This window comes from Apostichopus japonicus, chromosome 22 (assembly GCF_037975245.1).
Source record: "Apostichopus japonicus isolate 1M-3 chromosome 22, ASM3797524v1, whole genome shotgun sequence".
NCBI classification, from domain to species: domain Eukaryota; kingdom Metazoa; phylum Echinodermata; class Holothuroidea; order Aspidochirotida; family Stichopodidae; genus Apostichopus; species Apostichopus japonicus.
Window position 1 is genome coordinate 7917681 of NC_092582.1, and position 12320 is coordinate 7930000.

A 12320-nucleotide genomic window follows, 5' to 3' on the forward strand; every position below is an offset into this window, starting at 1 on the left:
CATTGTATTTGAAACATTTATTTACAGCATTTTGACTAAGAAATGAAGCGCGCCCTGTATTTTCATCCAAATCGCCACCACGCCACTTTTATCACACCCCCCCCCCCCACCCATTCCATATCCCGCCTCCCTTTGCTTTACCTTTCCGGAAATATCGTCCTACGGCAGGAGCTTATCGATTTCGACGAACTCACTTGATATCTTCAAGTGATCATAAATATGAAATTATATCAACAATGCAAACAATGGATATGTTTTCGGGATTTCCCCCGATCTTGTAAAGTTTTCTTTTATATGACTGTCTGCGTTTTGTACACCGATTGACCCGTTGTCTTTAAACTAATTATGTACACCCATACCCCCAAAAAACAATAACTGCACTTAAAGATCACCGGTTTTTTCCCTCAAAAGAACAAAAAACATGCTAACAATTGCTAAAAGATTTCAGAAGTAGATTCCGGGAAGCGTTGACTCATTTTATTATTCAAAGACACTAATGATGTTCTAATTAGACATTTCACGAAAGAATTATTTGAGTAAAAATGCAAGTTCCGACATGAGTGACCAATTTTGGTCTCTCTAGCATATTTTGGGGCAATACTGACCACCTTCAATTAGATACATATATTGGTAGATTGGCTAATCGCTTCCGTAAACATGACCTGTGTTGACGTGGTATAATACACACCATAATCGTTCAGAAATTCGTCAAACTATTTCGAACAGGAAATTGCATGTGGGGTTTCTTTCCTTACACACTGTTCTACAGTCCTGGTGCATTGTATTAACAGTGTTCAGTTCACCTTGATATGCAGATATATATATTAATGACACTTTTAACGTGAATATCCAAGAACTGGAAAGTACAATATACAGCGTGTATACAGAATGTATATGAATATATACCACCACAATACAATTCAGCCTAATTTGCTTTTAATGAATATAATAATATAAAGAAAAACGAGCAACCAACAACAATGGTAATATTACTTCTAAGCAAAACCCCACATATGCGTAATTCGGTGGCATTATAAAGACATATAGTGAACGTCTATTTATAACGTGTTCGAATACAGTGAAAATGCATAAGTCAATAAAACACGCGTACGCTTACACGAATCCTTTCGTGGAAACCATCCATTCGGAAAGACATAATCTTCCTATAAAACCGTTAGCGTAAATCGCCATGGACAGTAAAAAAAAGGGGTAAATGGGGGTCGAATGTAACATTAAGTAGTCGATAAACCTCAACGTTAACTTTTCGTATTTTTTGGGTTTTATTACTATATACAGTATACCTTTGCTTGCAACTGCATGCATGGACTTTATTCCAATTAGTGAGATAATGTGCAATCCTCCCGGCTTACAAATGTGGTTTGAAAAAAAGGCTGAGAATTCCTAGCTGCAATCTGGACCACAAGGGTTCTACTTTTTATATGACCAATGACTCTATCCATAATCATTATACTAGGCATGCAGGCTACCCCTTTCTGCTCAACATCTCGTAGTAGTCCCACTCCCCGCTCTATACCTCATTGTGGAATAAGCTTCCGGCGTAATTTTTAAAGTTAAAGGCATTGAAAACTCGCCCCAAACCGCGTGCCGCGCTCTAAAAAGTGACGTTTTGTTCGTGTCGCTACAAAATGCAGACAGTAATGAAACGTGATACCTTGTTATCTTTTATCTAGACCTGATATGTCCATCGCTAGGCAACGCGTTAAATTATATATACCTTTAGAAAATGTTATTAATCGCAACCTTTGTGTTCTCACGGGATGGTGGTAGGTTGAAGGAGTTGGTAGTATGTGGAGTGTTAAAGAGGCGTGATCGTGACGTAGTGGTTCTTAGAATATTGTCTGGGATCATTTACTTTAACATCTGTTATTCTTATTTATTTGACTTATTCATTGCAATGTGTTGTAAAAAAAAAATAATAAATCAAGAAAAAAAAAACAATGACGACAGCTCCCTTACAGAATATACGGGGAAAGTTGCATATTATACGTCATAGATTACGTGTATACACTTACTAATATAGACTACCTATATATATATATACTGAGACTATAGCCTGCCTGCGTGCCTGGAGTTCATTATTTATATACCGTATACTATACCATTTTGTGTGATTGATGTGTCACCAGTGCCGCCTGAGATCCACCACGCTCTGGTGTACTTCCAAAATTTCTCAACAGTTCAAAAGAACGGTAGGTAATAGAAGTCCTTCGACAAGGTTGAAATCAGTGCATTCACCAACTTGACTGTCTATTTTCTCTAGCTTCTTGTTTCACTCTGCACAAGTAAAGAATATCACCATGAAAGATATGACAATTGTTAAGTGTGTTACTGTCGGCGACAGGTGAGTTCAGAGTTGACTGCTTTAATTTCAACAAAGTTTTCTGCATCAATTTTATCTTTTAATGATATATTGTTGCGTTATTATTATTTATGATATTTTAGTTATGTATATTTGTTATTATTTTCGTTCATTCTTCTCATTTTGACCTTTGATAAATTGTTTTTCTATTTTCTTATAATGAAAAACTCTAGTACAATGAAACTATTATTCAATTTATTTATTTTCCATTTTTTCTTAGAAGAATTGATTTTTTCTTATATATTCTTCTATTTCTTTGGACATGAGAAAGGGTGTAAACTTGAGTATACTTCACCATCTCCATATGAATCTACATCTTTCAAGACTTTATCGTAACAAACTTGGATAACAACTCAAAGTCAGATTATAACATATATGATGTCATTTCCACCGCTTAGCTACTTTTGATAGCCTATGTTAGTTATTGCCCCATATAATTATCCAAGACAGGCATTCCTTTGTCCGGGTCACGTTGCCATTTTACATTAATAATCTTTACTGTTTATATATATAAAAAAAAATAAGATATATGTGATTCCTGAAACTGACTGGGTGATGATAAACAACTGTTCACCTCACGATCAACAGGCCCGCTATGTTGTTTCATTAATTTCCACGAGCAAGTTTACAAATTAAGGAAAACTTGTTCTGTTGCTTCCTCTACTAATGACAAACCTATACCATCAATACGGCCTGAGGACAGCTAAAACTAGTTAAATCACTTTTCATCAAACGTTCGAACGAGAGGTGTTTATATTTTTATCGACGAAAACGTAACTAAGTATATATCATATGTGCATTGTACTAACAGGCGAGAAATTAGTTGCTATACCGTTAATAAGTGTTGAGTCCAACATTATTCAATTATTGTAATTTTAGCATACTTCTTGTCAGCCAAAACGTCAGTCTCTGAAATACAATGAAAGAAATCAATGCTGAATGTTTGCTTAGTTCCTATCATCAATTACTCCATTGAAACTGCTATGTCATATTTGTATATGCACGGTTTTGCACAACACTTTCAGTATAGGGAGCAGTTATATCAAACCAACGTAGTTAGTATGTAAGTTGTGCTTGTATATATCTAGCAGATAACGACATTCTTTATACAGAACCTGCTTTCTCTCAAACATCCATTGCCTTGTACATGTAGTTAGTATGTAAGTTGTGCTTGTATTTAGGTAACAGATAACGACAAGCTATATACAGAACCTGCTTTCTCTCAAACATCCATTGTCTTTTAGATGTAGTTAGTATGTAAGATAACAGATAAAGACAAGCCATATACAGAACCTGCTTCCTCTCAAACATCCATTGCCTTGTAGATGTAGTTAAGATATAAGTTGTGCTTATATATACACTGTAAACAATACTTAGTCAATATGACTAAAAAAAATTAGTCACAACGATGTCTCTATCGACCAGTTTTTTCTAGTCATTTGACTATATAACATTAGTTTTGTGACTAATTAAATTGAGTTTTCTGACTAATTAAAATTAGTCCTTTTTTTTTTCCTCCGTTTATTTCAACTATACATTAATATACCAATATACAAATAACGTATCCATTCAAAAATAGCAAAAGTTAAATAACAATGAAATTGAGCAACACCATGCAGTATAATAACGACCAACATGGCGGATAGAAAACAAATTAGTATGATAAGAACAAGTAGAAGAATAACCACAAGAAGAATTCCAGACTTACTAGAAAATATTACAACAAATAACAGCAAATTATAACAATTGAGGATGTGGAAATTGCGAAAAATTAAATATTTGAGGTTTTTATTAATGAGGAGAAAGCATCCTTGAGTTCCTCGAAATTAATGTTATTCTTATTATTCTTTTTGTTATGACGAAAAATATAGTTCTCCACCTTTAATGCAAACGTGAACTTATGAATAAATTCATTACAACTTAAGGTCTTGTTTTGACGCTTGGTACTGAAAATATAGAACTTAAGATGAAGAATGAGAAAATTATAAGGGTGCCGTTTCTTTAATAAAAACCCGAAGAATAGATCCTCTTTTGTAAAGTGAATATTTATACCAATCACCTTACTGACCACTTCACCTATAAAAGAAGATGTGATGTGACATTCCCAGAAAAGATGATGAATGGTTTCAATTTCAATTTTACAGAATGAACATAACGTGTTGTCAGAGATACCCATGAGGTTAAGGAGTCTGTTGGTTGGAAGAATTCTATGTAAGAAACGGAATTGAAAGTAGGAGAGTCTCGTCTCAGAAATAGAGTACCAGGGCATACTGAAAATGTTACTCCAATCGTGACAACTGAAACCCCTAAACTCTGCTTTCCATTTGGCCATAGCAGTTGGCTCCACTGCAATTTTAGTCATGTAGAAATTACGATAAAGATACTGAGAAACAGAACCTGTATGAAACAATATGTTATCAAACAAATCAATATTTAAATTACTAATGTCATTTATGCTACACCCACTCTGCTTCCACTGAAGAGGGATACTGCGAATCAGTCCCCAGTAAACAGTCAAGGGAAAGTGTGCCAGCTGGAACTTTTCTTTAAAAGTTTGGTGACTTAGGGCCTTATTGTTATATATATCTAGCAGATAACGACATTCTTTATACAGAACCTGCTTTCTCTCAAACATCCATTGCCTTGTACATGTAGTTAGTATGTAAGTTGTGCTTGTATTTAGGTAACAGATAACGACAAGCTATATATAGAACCTGCTTTCTCTCAAACATCCATTGTCTTTTAGATGTAGTTAGTATGTAAGATAACAGATAAAGACAAGCCATATACAGAACCTGCTTCCTCTCAAACATCCATTGCCTTGTAGATGTAGTTAAGATATAAGTTGTGCTTATATATACACTGTAAACAATACTTAGTCAATATGACTAAAAAAAATTAGTCACAACGATGTCTCTATCGACCAGTTTTTTCTAGTCATTTGACTATATAACATTAGTTTTGTGACTAATTAAATTGAGTTTTCTGACTAATTAAAATTAGTCCTACTACGATGCCTCTATCGACCAAAGCTTAGTCCAGTGACCAAAAATATTAGTCATTGAAACTGTGACTACTTATTTAGGTCACAAGACTAGTTTAAGATTAAGTACTGATTACTTAAGAAATGAGATAGTGACACACATTGTAAGTTTCATGGTAATTTTTATTAACATTCAGTATTAATGCAAAATGTGACAAATAAACATTCCATTTAAAAGTCATCTCATAAAGAACAGTAACAAACACTAAAGGTTAAAGAACATTTAAAACTAAAATAAATATTTATGGGAAAATTGGGAAAACTTATTTTTACAAAATTGTCAAAATCTTTTCCCACAAAACATCTTGAGAATACTTATGGGATTACTTTGAAATGCTCCTAAGCCATTAAGTTGGCAGTGTTCAACAGTTTTCAAACAATTAGACCCCCTGATGACCTATACCTACAATTTCTTAAAGACCCTCATTGTCCACTGACCATGCATCATCATGGGCTCCATCAGTTTCATCAAAATAGCAGCATGGAAGAGATGTGGGCAGACAAAGGGAAAAATTGCGAGTACACAGCTCAAATATAAAAATAGAAGTTTAGCCAAATAAATTATCTTAATTAATATTTAAATATACATAACATATATTTAATATACACAAAATAATATATCATATTTATAAATTTATTTATAAAAATAATACCCCATGTCAAATCAAATGGTATATATAAAAAGGCCTTGAGAACCTCTATATGACCTTAGCTGTTAAAAAGGGCCAGAAAATATCCTTATAATCTTCATCTCGAATTAGGAACTTGGAAGTGATATTATTATCAGTTTCTGACCATGGATGTGATGGTACAATATTAATGCAGAACATGTAAGTTGAATATGTTATTATCCTTGACGCAACATTAGGGTGGAACAGAAAACAAAGTAGTTAAAACATTTCTAGAAGTACTTTATCACAAACTATAAGTTATGTCTTGAATGGTAGAAACAATGCTGAGCTACAGCTACATGTACCCAGGGGACATCCCATATCATTGCAGCCATGAAGCGGTGCAAATGCTATATTTTGAATTACCTCCCAGGGTACCCTATACACCTGAGTAAAGGGTTGCAATTGAGATTAAGTGTCTTCATTAAAGATACATACGTATCGACCAGGTTGGTACATGAACCTACGATCATGGAATCATGTGTTCAGTGGCCCAACCATTCCGCCACAACTTCTCTATGTCTTTACGTACTGTGGTTATTTCAGTGATTGCATAATGCGCACTGTATATCACAGATTGTTCCTTATATGTAACTTAAGGTAGCATAAGCCCATTTAAAGCCCCATTGACTTACACACTAAATCACAAAAGTAATGTGGTCTCTAAGTCTAGATAGAAGTTTTCACTAGCTAAATGCTACCTATCACCGGATAGCTGACAAGTTGGCTTTTCATGGCACTAACAATTTTCTGTATCATGACCATGAAGATTTTTTGCTATTCGAGCCGGAAGTTTTCGTCACTTGTAAACAAACCTCTTCACTCAGAGGTAAACAATTTTCCTACGCTGCTCCTGGGAAGCCTAAAGGGGTCTAAAACTGCCTCAATTGACCCAATTTTCTCACCACCTGTACATTCATGCTCTTCAACATGCAAGCCACAAAAAACTATATTATGATTGATAACTGGTCAAAAAGGATGTTCCCGCTGCTTTTTGGCACTTTTCCTGAAGGAGAACAATCGAAGGGATGGATGTAGACTCTAATAGGAGTATGCCAACTTAAGTGAGAGATTAATTTTTTTTCATACCAAAATGATACTTTTTATAGTCGTCACAATATAAACCATAACATATTTCAATGCAATTATCATTTTTGGTCCATAAAGATGTCTTTTCAGAGATTTCAGTATGCACTGTGCAGTGTGTAAATACACATATGAGCAATACTGTGTAAGCAGTAACCAGGTCTACGTCTGCAACATTTCCAGTCACCAATTTTGATAAACTTGACCAAGTTGGGTGCATTTATGATTCTTGCAGGTTTTATTGGTATCTGGATCACAGTCCACTTGGTCTGGCTTGCCATACCTGCAGCAACATCATCCAGAGAAGGGTCAGCGGGGAGGGCTTTTTCGTCTCTGGCTCTGAAATGTGATGAAATTGAAAACTACTTTTGTTTAGCTCAGTTGATTCCTCCCAAACTGACCTACAGGACATACCCCAATGTATTCCTGAACTGTTTGGAACATGTTAAACTGATATTGCCTGTCACTTCAGTGCAACTGTTAAGTTACTTAGAATAAGAGAATTGAAGGTGTTCTTTGCCAAAACTGGATCATTGGGATTTGTAAACCACAGCCTAACTGTAACAGTATGTACAGTAGTCTAAAGGAAAGCTTACTGAAATGCTATCTAAATAGACAGTTCACCTCAATAACATATCCAGTCCATTTAAAGGTTTATCCATAGGTTGTTACAATGTATTAAAGACAGGTGTAGGGGACAAGAGGTAGATAGGGGGCATAATTTGTGATAAAACATTCAAATTTGTTGCTCCTCAAAGAACAACAACGTCAAATTACCTTATTCTCCATGGGTGGCAAGCACTGGTTCCTATAGTTACTACAGTAGATCTCCCATGGAAGTATCAGGATATCTATTTCTGCTGTCAGAGTTGTTTGGAATTTGTTGTTACCTCATCTAACCAGTTGAGTCCATTGATACCACAACCATTCAAAGTATATAGCTGTGAATGCTGAGGACTTGGCTCATCAACTTTCTCTGAAATTGACAAACAACAGAAAATTAATGATAGGCTGAGTAGGCTCAAAACCCCTTGATGCACATATGCAGGAGCAGAAAATGCATACCTTTGTGGATTATTTGCTAAATAAGACTCAAAACATTCTCTGTCTAGGGTATTAGCACTCAGCATCCACTCCACTTAGGATACAGAACCCTACAACATTGTGCTACAGCTGGTGTAGACTTGGTCTAGGAAGTAGGATACTAACATAGCGCCACTATGAACCTGAGGCCTAGGCCTAAGCTAACAACATTATGGGTATTTCATGCATTGAAACTGAGTTTTTGTTCTTAGTTAAACACCAGGTACTTCCAACTTTATAAAAAATAACCTAAAATATGAGTACCATGTACTTTGTACCATGTACTAGAGCAGAAGGTAAGTACCACTCCGAAGATCTTCAGTTCAGAGTGCACGAAATGCAGACCGGGTTGGTGGTCGACGAAGTGTCTAGAAACTTGACGTATGCTAGCCTACACCACAGGCGCTCGTAACATTATAGAATATAGGCCTAGTATACTAGCCTATAATACACATTTATGTAAAATATGTCATATAAGTGTGTATTACTGCTTCTATAGTACTATACATCTACGAGCGCATGTGGGCTACACTAGGTAGACTAAACTCCTAGCCTAGCTTCGTCCTAGCTTTAGCCACAGTTTTGCTTGCTATGGCCTAACGTTATAATTTTACCCATACTTTCCAGCCAAACATATCGCGGATATTCAAACCTTCTTTGAACATTATGTCAATTGTGTCAATTATTATTTATTAGAATTTCAGTTGTGATTGAACTTACTTAACTGGCCACATTTTGAAACTGCTTCTGACACTTTGTTAAATGATTAAGAATCTTCTTATTTTGTTGATGGCCCTGTTCTATATTCATTGCCTTGTAGATTTCATTGCCTTGTAGATGCAGTTAGTATGTAAGTTGTGCTTGTATGTAGGTAACAGATAACGACAGGCTATACCTGCTTTCTCTCAGTGATATATACATCTATGGCCATCTCAGTCCCATGTAATGCATCATTTCTCTAATACCTCCTTTCTGCGTTGTTCCGCCGTGTATCTTATATAGCTTGAATTCACCTGTATTCTAATTGTTAATATTATACGCTTGTGATATGAGGTAATTGAAATTTAGTTCAGACAGATTAAATACCGTACCTATGTAATCTTTATCGGGCAAAACAACATTTATTTAAAAACTGGGGGCGGGGGGGGGGGGATGGTGTAAGACAATTGGCATTAATATTTACAGTATATACATTTCTCGGTTATCCGAATTCTTTGAAAATAAATATACATTTATTTACATTCCATTGCCAATTTACTTCAAGGAATGTTGCATTTGGGTGAAGGGTGGGTGTAGTGAGTGCTTGGTGAAGGTACTTCCCTAACTAATATGCTGTCAGAAGGTATTGTGTTTATTACTCATCTTGCCGTTAAGTTCAGAGGTATATCGAGTGCCAGATCTGGGCCGCGAACAATAACGACATCCGGGCTCCTCGGCCATTTTGTATTGTAATTTTGTTAAAAATATACTGAAAATTATAATAAAATATTCTTTATATCCCATATTTTCCAGGTCCCCCACCGGTACCACACCCACAACCAAGCTCCCGCAATTTGAATAACACTATAAATAGATTTTGAATATAAATTTATCCCGATTCTATGATAAGTGATTAATATAATTCTATTTCATCTTACAGAGCCGTTGGAAAATCTTGCCTCCTGATTAGTTACGTCACAAATGCGTTTTCTGGGGAGTATGTACCGACCGTGTAAGTAGGCCTGTATATCGATTTGGTATATAACTTCATTAAAAGAACGACGTCAAATTATAGTGTACCTCAAATTTATATTGAATTTAAATATTGTGTTTTTCATGTTAATGAAATCGATTTTCATTAATATCTCCATACAAACAGATGCCTTAATTATATGGATGCAGTTTGTTCTTGTCGAGCTTTGAACGCCGATAGGGTAAAAACCATAATTCTAAATGTTTTGTCATGCTGGAAATAAGTTACCGTAACTCTTGACATGGCCATAATTGAGCTGTGACATGTCGATATTATTTCTGATACATACTGAGAGTGAAACATAATTATTGATTTTGATATTTGAGTGCTGATATTATCTTGTAACATGCTGATATTTTCCCCCAAACATACAATCCTAGCGTTGTGAACAGATGCATGTATTAAACATGGGAGTCAAACACCATTTGTGTGTACAAAACAAGCCCCGTCTAAATAAGACAATTTTATCAAATTTGACACACATTGAGTCATATTGTAACGGATAATAGGCATAATAGGACGCTTCAGTAACTTCATTATTTGCACACCTATAGGTTTATAATAAAACTGCTGCCACGTGACAATTAAAGGAATATATATATATATATATATATAAATGTCTTTGTTGTACAAATTTATAGGGTAGCATTGAATTGCACTGACAAGAGGAGTTATAGTCATCAAAATAAGGATTTCTTTCTGTAACTTTTGTTGCACTGTTGGTCTAGCCTGTTTTGTGTAATTGAATTACACCATAACCTGTTAACATACACAGTTGAAATAGTCGGTATAGTGCTTGATAACCCATACGGTAACGTACTAACCTATTTAAAGGACGGAGTTAACATCAAGGATTTATTCTTGAAAAGTATCTACTACATGAGAGTATTCTGCATTAATCATTCCCTGAAATATCAGCGGAAACTTGTGACACAGGAAGTCCACCTCACCCCCACCACACACCACAGTCCACCACATCAATTCATATACAGCAGTATCAATATCAGATATCAATAGCAATTCGCTGAAGAAAAAAAAACGAAGAATGGGGATTTCATCGAAGTATCATGAACTTTTGACATAAAATGAAATCTTCTGAAATAACATTGAAGGTGTGAAGTTACATTCAGCTATTTAAATAACTTCTTGGTAATTCATGTTTTCCCGCTGTATGTGACCAAGCCAGAAGTGGTGAAGCGAGGGCAATGATTCAGTCTTTGTCATACCGTGTAAATTACGTCTCATGAATAAGTAGAACAAACAAGGAAAATACTCATTTCTGTTAACAAAGTGTTTCCTTTCTATAAGCGATATTTAACGATTCACATTGCCATACATTGACGCTATTATATGCGGTCATGACCGGTGAATTCATCCATGTGGTGAAACTATGTCTGCAGGCTCAGAAATGCAAGGTACAATATCCGCTAATGTAGTAAAGTTATCAAAGATCTGTTAAAATGCATTACCACATAAGGATATGAAGGTCAAAGAGTTACTAAAACTCAGTATTTAGGGGTGGTGAAATCTGACCTATTAATTTCATATATCTCAAAAATTGGGTAAGTGTAACATACAAATTTCTACTTGAATATATCAATGAAATAATAAGTACTAAACATGAATTTATATATATTAGTGCATGGCTGTATCTATATCAGTGTAGAAATTATACTGAGCGCATATGTATGCGATCAATACCAAATAGGTTAAGCCTATAGGTGTATGAGTCAATTGTGTATATAATAGCTTGAGTTGCATTTTAGCATAAATACAATGCGCATTGGTTATACATATGGTTGCATGAAATGTCATTTTCACATCTCAGTATGATTCACCGTACATTCATGCTTGATACTACCGTGGAGCCTCTTATACAAGGGAGCCTTTGTTAGAGAACACCTAGCCCATAGCCTAACAGCTTTATTTATATATACCTAACACCTTTGTTATACAAACCTAACAGTGAAATGACGTTGTTTCTCTTCGTAAGAACTGGTAAGGGGGTGGTGTAGGGCAGCGTGGAAGAAAATGGAGTGCTGAAGGACCGTGTATCGGAGTTACACTCCGTGACTGTCCATGGCGTTTATGCAACCTTAGCCAGTGAACCAACTTGATATTAGAAAAGCTGTATACCGGTGGCGTAGGAAGGTACTTTTGAGTGGGGGAGGGGGCTGAAGACTGATGGCCGGCCTGGGGGAGGGGTTTCTATTTTTTGGCATTTCCAGGTGGCCTCAGATGCAATTTGGTGCAATGTAGCACACTTCAACACCCACTCCATCTTGTAAAAACTTTTGCATTTTCACCTGGCCTTAGATGCAATTT

General features: G+C 35.6%; 1 protein-coding gene and 1 long non-coding RNA gene across 2 annotated transcripts in view; one reads left to right on the forward strand and one right to left on the reverse strand.

Annotated features, from left to right (window-relative positions):
* The first annotated feature begins 141 nt into the window (after positions 1–141).
* Positions 142–12320, forward strand: part of LOC139963606 (ras-related C3 botulinum toxin substrate 1-like) — a 17668-nt gene continuing 5489 nt past the window's right edge. Inside the window, exons 1-2 of the mRNA XM_071964544.1 lie at positions 142–2362; positions 9903–9974. Coding sequence (XP_071820645.1) covers positions 2319–2362; positions 9903–9974 — 116 coding nt within the window. The 5' untranslated portion in view covers positions 142–2318. The remainder of the gene's footprint in view (positions 2363–9902; positions 9975–12320) is intronic.
* LOC139963608 (uncharacterized) lies at positions 5526–8264 on the reverse strand. Its single transcript, XR_011791638.1, has 3 exons — positions 8246–8264; positions 7958–8156; positions 5526–7519 (listed from the first exon to the last, which is right to left on the reverse strand). It is a non-coding gene; the product is annotated as an uncharacterized lncRNA (long non-coding RNA).